This window comes from Lepisosteus platostomus, chromosome 8 (assembly GCF_059453375.1).
Source record: "Lepisosteus platostomus isolate fLepPlt1 chromosome 8, fLepPlt1.hap1, whole genome shotgun sequence".
Classification (NCBI taxonomy): Eukaryota; Metazoa; Chordata; class Actinopteri; order Semionotiformes; family Lepisosteidae; genus Lepisosteus; species Lepisosteus platostomus.
Window position 1 is genome coordinate 2,347,151 of NC_142618.1, and position 12,870 is coordinate 2,360,020.

A 12,870-nucleotide genomic window follows, 5' to 3' on the forward strand; every position below is an offset into this window, starting at 1 on the left:
ACCTATGCACCCATTGGGGTTCTCCTGAGCTAAGTTCCAGTACAGGGGTTTACACCTGTCACAGAAAGGGCCTTCAACATCTGGCAGACACTGGCAAGACCCCTGGTGAAAGAGAAGTCGAGGTCGTCATGACATCACTGCATCTTTATTTAGCATTGCCTAACTGACTACTACAACCACAGGTTCAGAAATACACATTCACCCAAACAGAATTTAAACAGCAAAAGACCCACAGAAGTTTTTTAAACAAGATGGAAACACTGCATTCACACACAGGATCAGATTCACAGCAGTAAGCTTTCCTGCTCTTGTTTGGGGTTATCGTTTTGGGGTCCTCTGACTGAAATGTCTGGCAGCTGTCAGTAGACAGCTCTCCTCATGCTGGCACTGCATCGGTCCAGTTTATTCTGAACACTGGAGTCTGGAAATGTGATTCTGGCCTGGATTAAGAGAGGCTACATCTTATTTTGACCAACACAAGCTTAAACAGTACTTTAAAATGTCTAATATATTTAGGTTTAATGTTACTGTGATTGAACTAAACGGACAGTTTAAAATAAATTGAAGCTATAATTAAAGTAAGAAAATAAATATAAATTATTTTAAGGAAAGCACTTATTAAATTTAAATGCCAATATAAAAGCAAAATACGATTGCATTCTTAATTAACTTCTTAGCCCACCAAAAAAAAACTCTGATTTAAGTAATTACTGTCTGGTGGTCACAGTATTCTCCACAGTCACACTAGACTTAATTGATTATCTGTACAATTAATCTAACTTTCCTCATTCCCAACTTTAAATTTTTAAGATGAATAATACACTGCTGTAGCCTGTATTTACACCAACAGAAAGACTGCTTTGACAAACTCCTAACATACTGTATAACACAACACAGCAGTACCATTACAGAGAGGGGATAACTCTCTGAATACAGAATATAATACCTGTATTCTATTCTTCCCTTTTTGTATTTAGAATACAAGAAACCGTTTGAAGAGAATGGATTGTTGCAATTTGTACTTTGCTTTACAATACTGTTACGACCCCAAGTGTCTAGGGGAAAAGGGGTGTAACATTTAGGATAATTCTTTTGGAAGCAGGGGGGGTTTTGGTGAGGGACTAGGAAGGATGATAACAAGGGTAAGGAACTAGAGTGGTGCCAAAGGAAAGAAAATAAACAAAATGGAGCTGGCTAGGACAGTGAGGGAAAGCTAATCTGACTACAAAAGAAAACCCGAAACACACGGTCTTCGGCGTCTTCAACACCCTAGCTAATCTGCACTGACTACCCAAAACCATACAAGACAAACGGCACTCACCCGTAATAAACTAGTGTACTAATACAAAATCAACTAAGTGTGTAAGTGTACCCAACAACCTAAACTAACCTTATATACAAAAGTTCACACAAAAACACAAGTGAACCAGGAAGACAAATAAGGGAAAACGAGTAATAAATAGAAGCAGGGTACAAAAAGAACACAAACGTTGAACATGTAACACTGGGGCAAGGTAATGACAAAACAAGGATGAACACACAAACAAACAAAAGTACAAGGAAACTAACGTAAATCCAACAAAACAACAAAGCCGAAGCTATACGAAAATACACACACACAAAGCAAAACAAACCAACAAACCAACAAACGAAGCCGAAGCAATAACCCGAAGCGAAGCGATAACCAAAACCAAACGGGACCGAAGTCAAACAAAAGGCCTCTTCTTTCTGAAAGCCTCCATGTTAAATAGTGAATAAAATGTGTTCTGATTGGCTGAGGGCTAATTGATGATGACGTCATACTGAAAGTGTGGTGTAATGGTGGGCCAATGGGGAAGGGAGAACAATCAAGGGTCAACAGTGTGGACATAACAGAAAAAACACACACAGAACACACACTGGGACGTAACAATACATAAAGTTGTTCTGAAATTCTGCAATTCCAATAATTTCCATGTTTTGTTTGATCTATACTCCAAAACAACTCCATGATTCTTCTTGTAACCCTGGGAAAAATCAAATAGATGTCATATCCTACTACGAGAGTTTATCACGTGTAAATTGTTTCACAAATGAGAAGGAAATCTTACCGGATGCGTGTCCAGTGCGTTGAATTCAGTGCCTGCTGGGTTACAGTTGGGTACTGCAACAACAACAGTTAGCTATTTAAAAATCCTGTTTTTATTCTTAGGCAAACGAATGTGAAAGCACACAGCAGATAACAAAAAGGCAGCAGGTGGTTCCACCTTCAACTAGTTAAATCTTTTTTATTCTCTTGGAAACTCTGAGTCAATAGGTACTGCAACAAAGTTAATATGAACTGATATAAACGAAGTCTGAGGGAGAGAAAATACTCTGCATTACGCAGAACAGAAAAATTCTACCATTTTCGCCATGATTCAGAACTGATAAGACAGCTCCTGCCAGGTGTGCCCTGTCTCTTCCTTAGAGATACAGTCTGTACTGTGTGCAGTGAAGCTCTCGCCTGACAGGGACTCTCAGCTGGGGCGGCTGGGGCAGCGGGGCAGGGGGACAGAGGGACAGTGGGGCAGCGGGGCAGGAAGGCAGGGGGACAGAACCTTGGCAAAGTGGGAAGTCAAACCCCCCCTCAGCGCAGCGGTCACAGCGCAGGCCGGCCACGCCAGGGCGACAGGAGCACTGCCCCGACACCTGGTCACACGGTGCCAGGGACGAGCCTTCGGGGTGGCACTGACACGCTGAGGGGAGACACACAGACAGTACCTCTCACCCACTAGAAAGAGTCAGTGCGACACAAATCACAACACCTTCAGCTGTCTGCAGCCAAGGACACTGCGGAAAACAGGATCACTTACATCAGATAGCTTTTATTTGCCTGGGAGCTTGAATTTAATACTGGGTTAAGCAAATTTACATGAACAGAATACCGTACTGTAAGTGAGGTTCTTATTTCTGTACGTTAATCGTAGGGATCTGTGATCTCAATTTGAATGTTACTTCGTTGTCTAAAAACAACCTCCACTTAACTACAGTACACAAAGCTCTCAAATATTTTGGCACCTGTGAGTTATATACAGAACAGGCATACATGCTCACACATACAGCACATGCTGTTTACAATAAGGCACTGAATGTTCGAGCTCCAGGTTACGGGTGCAGTCCAGCCTTTAATCTGAGATCTGACGACTCAAGCCTCCTTAGTCTTTCTGAAGACCATGGGCACAAGTGATTCTTCACGAGCGGCGCCACACTGTGGAACTCATTACATGAGTGAATAATGAGTCTATGCGACTCATTATTTTAGAATTCACTTCAACGCCGTGTCTGCTCAGCGAAGCTTTCAATGAATAACACAGTTATTGCTCTTGATTTTATTGGTGGCATTTGAGGTCTGTTTGAAAACAGAACAGAGTAACTCACAGTAACAGCTGGGGTACCCATAGTGTCCTGGAGCACACTGGTTACATTTCAGCCCCGCGTAGTTGGTGTGACATCTACACTGGCCCCTCGGACCGCAGGTCTGGTCCACTGCTCCAGCTCCTTCGCAGCTACACACTTTAAACACACAGCAAACAGCAACCGATCCAATCAGTGCGCAGAGCTACTGTAACACACTGCGATGTAACTTAGTTTTTTTTAATAAATGGAATCTGATATCCTCACTTTTACCCAACTCCATTGTTTTCCCTACTGTACTGTACTGTGCACTGTAGTTCTACTTGTATTGAAGCCACCTGGAGATCTGTATCTTAACTGCGATTTACCCAGGAAACCTTTCGCCATTTGATTCCTGGGTTTGCTTACAGGATTCGCTCTGTTTTCTCTTTTGGTGAATGGCTACTTCAGTTTTACCTTTTTACTTTCTACTTTTGTGTCGCAGAAAGCACTAATAAGAGCACAGAGAAGAAGACTCATATTCAGCTGCAATGAAAAAATGCACAAAAAATAAATTCTCTCTCTTTGAACAGTTTAAATATTTCAATTTTTGCCTATATTTTTCTATACTGTACATGCATATGCAGATGTAATGATAGACTAATCACTCTGTTCTCCTCCCCACTGAGAGCTGGTGTGTGGGGAGTGTACTGACACACCCTGGTTGGTGTCACATCATCCAGGTGGGGCTGCACACTGGCGGGGGAGCACTAAGCACTGTTTAAGTGTAAGGAATTATTATTATTATTATTATTATTATTATTATTATTATTATTATTATTATTATTATTATTGCTAACATGCGTTGAGCACAAGTCCAGGAGGTGAAGAGAGATGCAGACGCCTGACCTTGGCAGACGGGGAAGGAATGGTACCCCGAGCGACACTGATCGCACCGAGATCCCTCCACCTCTGGGCGACACAGGCACTGTCCGGAGGCGTCACACACCTCGGGCTGGCACCCAGCTGGGTTGCAGAAACATGCTGAGAAATAACGCACAAAAAAAAAGAAACCTGTCACGCACAGACGGCTTTTGATAAATAAACTTACATTAAAAGCTGAAACACTTTGGAGCTATGGGATTTTCCTAACAACCACAATCCAATTTAAGCAACTCTTATTTCATCCTTTTCTGAACTAGGTAATAAAAGATATATCCAGTTGTTAAACTATGTTATAAACCCTGACTTCCCTGGTGGCAGAAACGACTGCTTGAGGTCCGGCTCAAGAGAAATGTGAAGCTTACAGCAACATAATAAACTGTCTTAACTGGATCCCAGAAACAAACCTGTTAGCATGTGAGTTGTGAAGGTGGTGATTGCTGCCACTGTATTGATCCTAGACCTTGGTGGTAGTGGTTGATGTCTCATTACCAATGATCAGTTAAAAAACTCCACAAAATCAGTGCTAAGACATGTAGCAACTTTTCACTGGACCTCACTTCTTGCAAGCTGAGGTTCTGGGGCACCATCCTGTCAGAATCTTTTGACATGCCAATATGTTTATGTATGTGGATTCCAATGCTTCCAATTGAAATGAATCCATGGACAAAGTGAAATGAAGAGCTCTTTCTTTCTGTTCTAAAACCTTAATTGAACGATACTATGCTCTCCACATCAGAGGTTCTTTCCAGACTGGTCTGGTTCATGTGTTGTGCAGACCTGAAATCGCATCATTGAGAAATGAAGAGGGGCAGCCTGCCCTAACACAGCTATGAAGTGTCCATGGATTCGCTTCTCCTTGTATAAAAAGTTGATTGTAACTGCAATTGCTCAAGGTTGAAAGGTCCATTAACTAATGTCCTTAGAGAGAGCAGATTAGTCATCTTGTTCAGAAGTTCTGTCAATGATGAGACATCATCCACAGCACAACAGTCACTATCTAAGTATGTGACTTGCAAAACTTGTTCAAATTCACAGCCCCCAGTATATCACAGGGTCATAACTGTCTCTGTGCAATATCCCACAGGAGGAGGTATCCATTTTCAGTTAAATCAAACAGAAATTATCTCTTCACCTTGGCAGTTAGGGTAATTGAAATGCCCCGGAGCACAGCGTTCACAGTATTTGCCTTGAAATTCTGTCCGACACCTGCAGTCTCCCGTCAGCATATCACAGAACTGATCTGCCGCCCCTGGTCCGCTGCACCGGCAAGCTGGCAGCATTCGCCAGATGACACAAGACACATGCAGCAAGAAAAGAGTGAAAAGGCAACATGAGCCTCCAGTACTGTATATTCAGAAATGCGAGGAGAAAAATAAATACAGGGCTGAAGAGCCCATCACAATGACAGCTAACAGAAAGCAAAGTGTTTTCTTAACCAACTCATTACATCAGAAATTAGTCTTACAAGGGGCCTCCCACATGACTGGTTTGCCTGAGTGCTGATTTATGGCTTTGAACCTGAGTACTGGTTCATGTCGATAGCCAATTCAGACTGGAATAAGTGGGTACAACTGTGCTCCCAGTGAGCACTCCCAAGAGCAGGATGGGATCAATAGGAAACTGGCAATGCAAGTGCCCCCTGTTCCTCCTGGGTGCCTGCAGAGATGTGACTCTCCACTGCAAATCCTCCCTTACAGGAATGTTCCCTGTGATGAGTTAAAGGGGAGGGGCTTGAGAGTGGGGGGAAGGGCTTGAAGGTGGGTGGGAGGAGCTTGTAATTGCTGGCTATTCAACTGGCTATTGCAAAATATTTGGGAATAACAAAAAAAAATGTTGTACATTCTAAATGTGCGTGAAAAAGCCAGAACTGGTACAGACTGACATATAATCCTATAATATAATTTGAGAAAGAATATGATTTGGACCACATCCTACTGTTCTGGAAACAAAAAAAAAGACAAAACAGTTCCTGGCTAACTGTTTAATAATTGTTCAATATCAATCTGCTTTAATGAAATAAAAACAAGCATGACGTAGATTGTAACTCCCACTGTATAGATTCAAAACAAAGGAGAGGCCCAGCATTTGATATGGAATTCTTGAAAAAACGCCAATCAAAACAATGTTGACCAAATATTTCTGCTGTTCAGACATGTTTTTAAAAAGATAATTTCTCATTGTGCGGTTATTCTTACGTTGACAGTTGGGTGGTCCAAAGTACCTTGCAGGGCAAGTCTTGCTGTCTAAAGGCAAGAAACAAGTGAAATCAGTGCTTTCAATACCCAGAATTTGAAATTCTCAATACATTTAATATTTCCCCATTGTCTAAGGAGAAGTGTAACACAAAATTTTAACGGCCATAGTGGAAAATATGGTGCACACCCCTTTAAGATTATATTACCCCTTTGGTAATGGAATAAAACTAAAAAGTTGCATTTCTTAAGCAGTGTGGGGAAAAGATTGACATTCAAAGCACTGAAACAGAGCTCATGGGGTCAGCTATTGAACCCACTTCCTTTACCTCCTTACCTCCTCCAAAAGGTAGAAAAGCCAGAATATTTTTATTTCTTTTATGACCCACGAATAAATAAGAGAAAGAATTTGATGGAGAAATACAAAGCCATTATTATTAGTAGTAGTATCTTATATGTAAAATAAATTTAAAAATTATTGATGTCTAACATCCACATCTGTCCCGCTGTTCCATACCAAACCTGTTTGATTACTGATATTAAAACAAAATGTCCGATGTAATATCCAATTTCAAGGTGCTGGTCACACTGACAATCAGCACTGGCATTGAACCAATGATTTTGTGGAATAAGCAGCAGTCCTAAGATTCAATACTGCATACTGTATATAAAGTTATAGTTAAGAGTTTCCCTAAACCACGAGTGTACAATACACTTACCCACAATGTGGTCTGCAGGAGATTTAGTGGTTGTCGGAAAAACAGGAAATCCTATTTGGAAAAAAAAAACAATAAAATGTATTTGTCCACTATTAAAATGTGTTCTTTCCATAGAAATTACACTGCAGTTATCATCTTGGAGCAATGAACCAGACACTGCATAAAACTGTAGGGTTAAACAATGGTAAACAAACATACAGTACTGTAAGATCTCTGGACAGTATAAGAATTTGAGGTAACATGCTTTCTTCTTGTGTTGGTAGGTCTTATAAATAAGAGTATAAAAATTGCAAGTTAAGGCTATATGGCCCATCTTCAGTTGTAGTTAACCAAATCTCAAATTTTCTCCCTTGCCTTAACTTTAACCCTAACCCAAATCCCAAAGAAAACCCGGAGTTGGTGCTTAATCAACCTGACACGGAAGCCTATCCGACATACTCACAACTTCTTAAGTAATAAAACATGTCCTTTTCTCTGTCCAAAATGGATTTCAGTTTGCAATTGTAACCCCATGTTCCTCTTTTATGACTGAGTCTGGAATACTCCCCTGGGTTGGCCCAATCAATACTCCGCTGGATTTCATAGAAAACCTTCTAAGCCAAACAAATTTCTCTCCTTTAACCTTTAACCATTTTGTTACTCTTCCTCACACTCTTTCTACTATCCTTTTTGATGTATGGTACCCAAAACAGAACACAGCATTCTTAACTGTGTTTTAAAATATGAATAATAAAACTTAATTGCATAACTTGATTGGATTTATATTTAAATTTTTTGCTGAACACACAAACTTTTTTTATTTTTATGCACAAACCTCTAATTGATTCCCAGATTTCTTTCATTGGATTTGTTATGTAAATGTGATATGTTCTTACTCCCTGTGTGGATTGTTTTTAATATAAAATAAATAGCAATTACATTTTATTCACCTGCTGCTGTTTGCCACCCTTACGATTTTTGTATAATCTGCAAGTATAAGTAATTTGCTAAATAAAACACTGCACTTAATGAGGAAGAGCAACAGGCCCAAAACAGATCCCTGAGGCACACCACTGTTTTTCCTATTCTGCCCTAGAGGAAAGAGCGCCACCTATTGAGCCGCCAACAGCTGCAAAGGCCTGATCTATTAACTACAGTGAAGACAAAGTAAAAATGCACAGTAAGTTATTGTTTGATTGAATGTATTACTGGTACAGTATATCTGATGTGAAACACACAGGTGAGTGGCTTCAAGCATCTCCGAACTCCTATGTTTTCGCTGATTCAAATGTCAACCTTTTTAAGGTTTTCGTATTGCTTTTTTTCACTGTGTCTGTGTGAATGGCAAAATATTGGTACATATACTGTATATTATATTGTCATATAAAATAATGTTTTAATCCTATTAGATAATAATATTATTAACCGAGAGATTCCGCATAGTTCTAAATCTACTTTTAACTAATGTCCTTGTTTGTTTTCCTTCATATTTTAATTAACCAATATTTCCAATCCCAATACTCTGTAAAAACAGATATCAAGTTTTATATACTGTACTCAGTTTAGATACCAATTTATTCCTGGTACAGTTCAATTCAACACTCAATACAAGAGTGTTGTTTTTTATTTTTAAGACTCCACTGCTTATTATAAAATAACCCTGAATGCAAAATAAATATTTTGAAAAAAATATTCTTCATCAAAAATAGCAACACCAAACATTCTCAATTCCACACTATTTTAGAAGGCTAAAAAGTAAATATTTCAGGTGGGTGACTGTGTTAGCATGCATAGGCTGCAAAGGAGCAAGTAATAGGTTTATTCCATGCTTAAAAGAGAAGAAGGAAAATACAACATTTCGGCCGTGGAGCGTTTTTCAGGCTCCACACCTGAAGAAGGTTCCACGGCCGAAATGTTGTGTTTTCTTTCTTCTCTTTCAGCAGGGAATAAACCTATTACTTGCTCCTAAAAAATAAATATGCTTACTTGCATACAGTATAGTGTATTTTTGGGCACAACTGTACAAATACATTTATGAAATGCTGACCAAAAGCACAAACTAATGAAAGTAACTGAGGATTAAAGGGATTAAAAACATGTGCATGGAAACTACAGTGATAATCTCCAGAACGGCTGGAGCTGCATAGCTTTACCTGCAGGTACTTCTGATTGAATCAGATAAGCACAGCTGTTTGTTTTTTGATGCATCACTGAGCTGTTAGAAAAGGCTTTGTTTGCAATGGGTTTGCTCTGTGGAATTTTTTAAAGTGTGAACCACAGGCAGCTCCAGCTCTTGCCTGCAAGTCAACGGTCAACAGGTCAAGTCCTGCATGCAGGCTAAGATCAGTATCAGAACGAAAATTCAGGCCAAAGGAAATTTATTAGAAGTGCAAATATTGATCGCCTGGCAAATCACATTATTCACATCATACTGATTTTAACACAAATCTTTAAAGAGCTGTTGCAAATATTCATCCAACAGTTAAAATTAAATTACAAAAACTAATACAAAAAATCTCTCTGTCCAAAGCCTAACTGAGTTGGTTTTAAGCGTTCATTTGTTGCAAGATGAGACTGTAACTGAGCTGCCAGCACCTGTTCCAGACTTTTTGTGAGACTGGGCAAATTGGAAATAGTTCAGAAGTAGTGAAGTACTGTACCTGTGGGTTTTGGCCAGAGTTTCTAACAGAGATTTGACAGCAGTAGATTTTAAGCCTACAGGAATAGAACCATGTTTCAGGAACTCTTGAGGAGGTGAGGCACAAGTGGACAAAGAGCTGAGATGCACGCTTTGAGTAAGAACACAGAAGGGACTTGGAAAGGGCTGTTAGTTACCCACACTGTATACTATATACAGTACCCCTACCTGTGTATGGGAAAGAATTACCTTTTTTCTCAACATTCATTCAAACAAACTGAAAAACACAGAAATTTGTCAGAAATGGTTTCAAAGTGCACACAAGGCACGTTTATTTAAAAATATCATCCTCCTACAGAGCTCTCAGACAGCCTCTGCATTCTCTGGTTTTTAGCAAACGGATGAACTAAATGGGCTCCTCTCACAGCAAGCTATCTGTTCTTGGGTGCTTAAAATGCCCTTACCTGACGTTACCGAAGCAGCTCCTCAATAGAACCTGCTTTCTTCCCCTCAGCAAACACTGGCCTTCCATTTGAAACGGAACACCAGTCCCAGGCCCAGCGACCAGCAGTCACCGGGCTCACGAACACCACAATACTCACGGATACATTGTGGGAAGCCGTAGTGCCCGTCGGCGCAGCGCTCGCAGTTCTCTCCGGAGAAGTTGGGCCTGCAGGAGCATCGCCCGGAGCCCTCCTCACAGCCCTCCGAGGAGCGGGGATCACACCTGCACGCTACAGCACCAACATCATCAGCCAGGAAACAGTCCAACGCCTGCTGTCGACTTCAGCTTCACATCAGCACTATACCCTTGTACGTCCAGCAGTGTTCACGTAAAAAAGAAATTCCTGCTTATTCACAGAATTATATGCCTCTACAAGCCTCTAGAGAAGACGGTGTCTCGCTACGTCTGAATCTACCCAGGAAAACAGCCAGAAAACAAAGGAGTACGAAGCACTGAGAATGCGTGATACACAGTGCGGTATGCGGCATCTTAAAAACCCCTGTGTTAAAAGTCAAATGGAAAAATTCACAATTGCAGCACTAGCAAAAGCAGGGGTGGAATAAAACACGGTGGCTTACGAATGCATCCAGTGGGCGACTGCTTGGGAACTCCGTATGGGCGGTAGTAGCCTTGCCTGCAGCGCTCACAGTTAATCCCAGCTGTGTTGTGCTGAAGACAGTAAAAGTACAGTACAACCGTTACATCACTTACATTCAAATTAGCACTGTTGCTTCCTGGACATTCACAGACACAGACATGGATCTATCAATGTTAACAGTCTGTAGGGCAGTTCTGCAGTTACTACTGTCACGTTTATGTTTATGTCACCTGTCTACCATTTTACTCATATCAACAGGATGACAAGATGACAAACTGTTTTTTCCAATAATCTAATGCCATTCCCATCATCTGCGTACGGCATGATTGGTGAAGTATTTTAGGCTCTGTGTCCTTTAATTCAGGTTTCAGCCAGCTGTTTTAAATCTCAATCATTCCTTCTTTCTCTGTATTCTGAACAGTATAGGACTCTTACACCCTCCTCTGCTCACATTGTTGTCACACTCATCCCACCTCCACCCCATCTCCACCTGTGCAGCCGCCCCCTGGTTAACCCCTCTCTCTGAAAGAGGGTCTTAACCAAGAGGGCCAGAACGTCAAATACTAAACGTTCACAAAGCATCTGTTTCTTGGATGTCGTGATTCCTCCTGAAATCTGATTGTAGTGTTACAAGGAAATTCACCCCAAGCGGAAAGTGAGTCTCGTACCTGGCAATTGATACAAACTCCTCCACCTTCATATCTGCCATAGATATTTAAACTTGCTCGTCTGCGATCGACTTCAGGGTCATAATAGCACTCAGAGGTGTGCGAATGGCACTCACAGGCTGTGGAATTGTACAGGAGCGGAACAAGGAGGAGACATTAAAAATGCAGTAAACACTGTCAACCCTTCACACTAGAAACTGCATTTCTTCAAATGAAGATGTAAACACCTGCCACAACTATCAGATATTTTAACATTTATTGTAGTTTTAATAGATTTGTAATATTTTGAATGGGAATAGCAACTGTTTTCATTAATTATTAAAACTGTGTTCCATTTTCATTCCGTTGCAAAACTTCTATATAAGTTACACAGACGGAAAGAACAGAAAAAAAATGGTATTGACTGCAAATTAGGTCTTGGAAGAATGAACAATGATCTATTTTTGTGAGCATTTACTTGAGACAACATCACAGGTCATATTCATGAAAACATCACCCTTCTGCAGAAGGGCACAGACAAAAGGGTCTCCTCGAATTATTTCCAATAAATTAGAGGAGTCATGGGTGAAAATGCTGAACTGGTATTTTTTTTTTTACAAAATGTGATATTGGACAATGGAAAATAAGTAAAGCAACAACATAGAGTTGAAGTCCAGTAAATCTTTTAGTTTCCATTCCAACTGAGCTCTGAATAAATGACTTCAGTTACTTGTTGCTCAACTCAACAACTTTCTAAGGTTTTGGGCAGGTGATACTATCCTGACCTATAAAAGCTGGTGGAGATTTTCATTCCACCTCACCAACACGACAAACTGTGATTGTTTCTGACAGAACCAGGTGGCTTTTGAGTTATTAATGCATTTAGTACTTAGCGCACTGAACTCTAGAGCAGGATTATCAAAGGATGTCCTGACCCCAGCAATAAACTCGGCTCATAAGAATTCTGTTCACTCGAGGGTTTAAAATGACAAGAGGGAACCAAACTAGAAAACATGCAGTATATCACATGTCACAGCCCTTTCATTAACAATGATGGAACACAGAATTGCAAATCTGCAAGCTCATGTGACTGCAGAAGACATATCTAGAGACATCCGGAGAAGAAAGATTTACTTTTTCAGTGACACAACTGATATACAGTAGACTGTTAAAACACGGGGCTATATATTGCTATACACTAACAATGTCCAATTAATTTCCAGTCTATATGCTTTCCAGATTCATCAAAAAGTAATGAAATCCTATCTTTTAAAAGCCTGGTAAGCTTATTCC

General features: G+C 40.4%; 1 protein-coding gene across 5 annotated transcripts in view; it reads right to left on the reverse strand.

Moving 5' to 3' along the window:
* The window catches only part of LOC148655488 (laminin subunit alpha-3-like), a 119,856-nt gene that overhangs the window by 67,515 nt on the left and 39,471 nt on the right, over positions 1-12,870 (reverse strand). For 4 of the 5 annotated variants that reach the window (XM_088642009.1, XM_088642008.1, XM_088642007.1 and 1 more), the window contains exons 8-18: positions 11,599-11,717; positions 10,911-11,001; positions 10,430-10,561; positions 7,211-7,261; positions 6,495-6,542; positions 5,432-5,569; positions 4,264-4,398; positions 3,400-3,534; positions 2,580-2,717; positions 2,091-2,143; positions 3-102 (exon numbers count right to left, since the gene is read on the reverse strand). In XM_088642009.1, coding sequence (XP_088498135.1) covers positions 3-102; positions 2,091-2,143; positions 2,580-2,717; positions 3,400-3,534; positions 4,264-4,398; positions 5,432-5,569; positions 6,495-6,542; positions 7,211-7,261; positions 10,430-10,561; positions 10,911-11,001; positions 11,599-11,717 — 1,140 coding nt within the window. Of the gene's footprint in view, positions 1-2; positions 103-2,090; positions 2,144-2,579; positions 2,718-3,399; positions 3,535-4,263; positions 4,399-5,431; positions 5,570-6,494; positions 6,543-7,210; positions 7,262-10,429; positions 10,562-10,910; positions 11,002-11,598; positions 11,718-12,870 lie in introns of those variants that run through there. The other variant, XM_088642011.1, reaches the window with a different exon arrangement.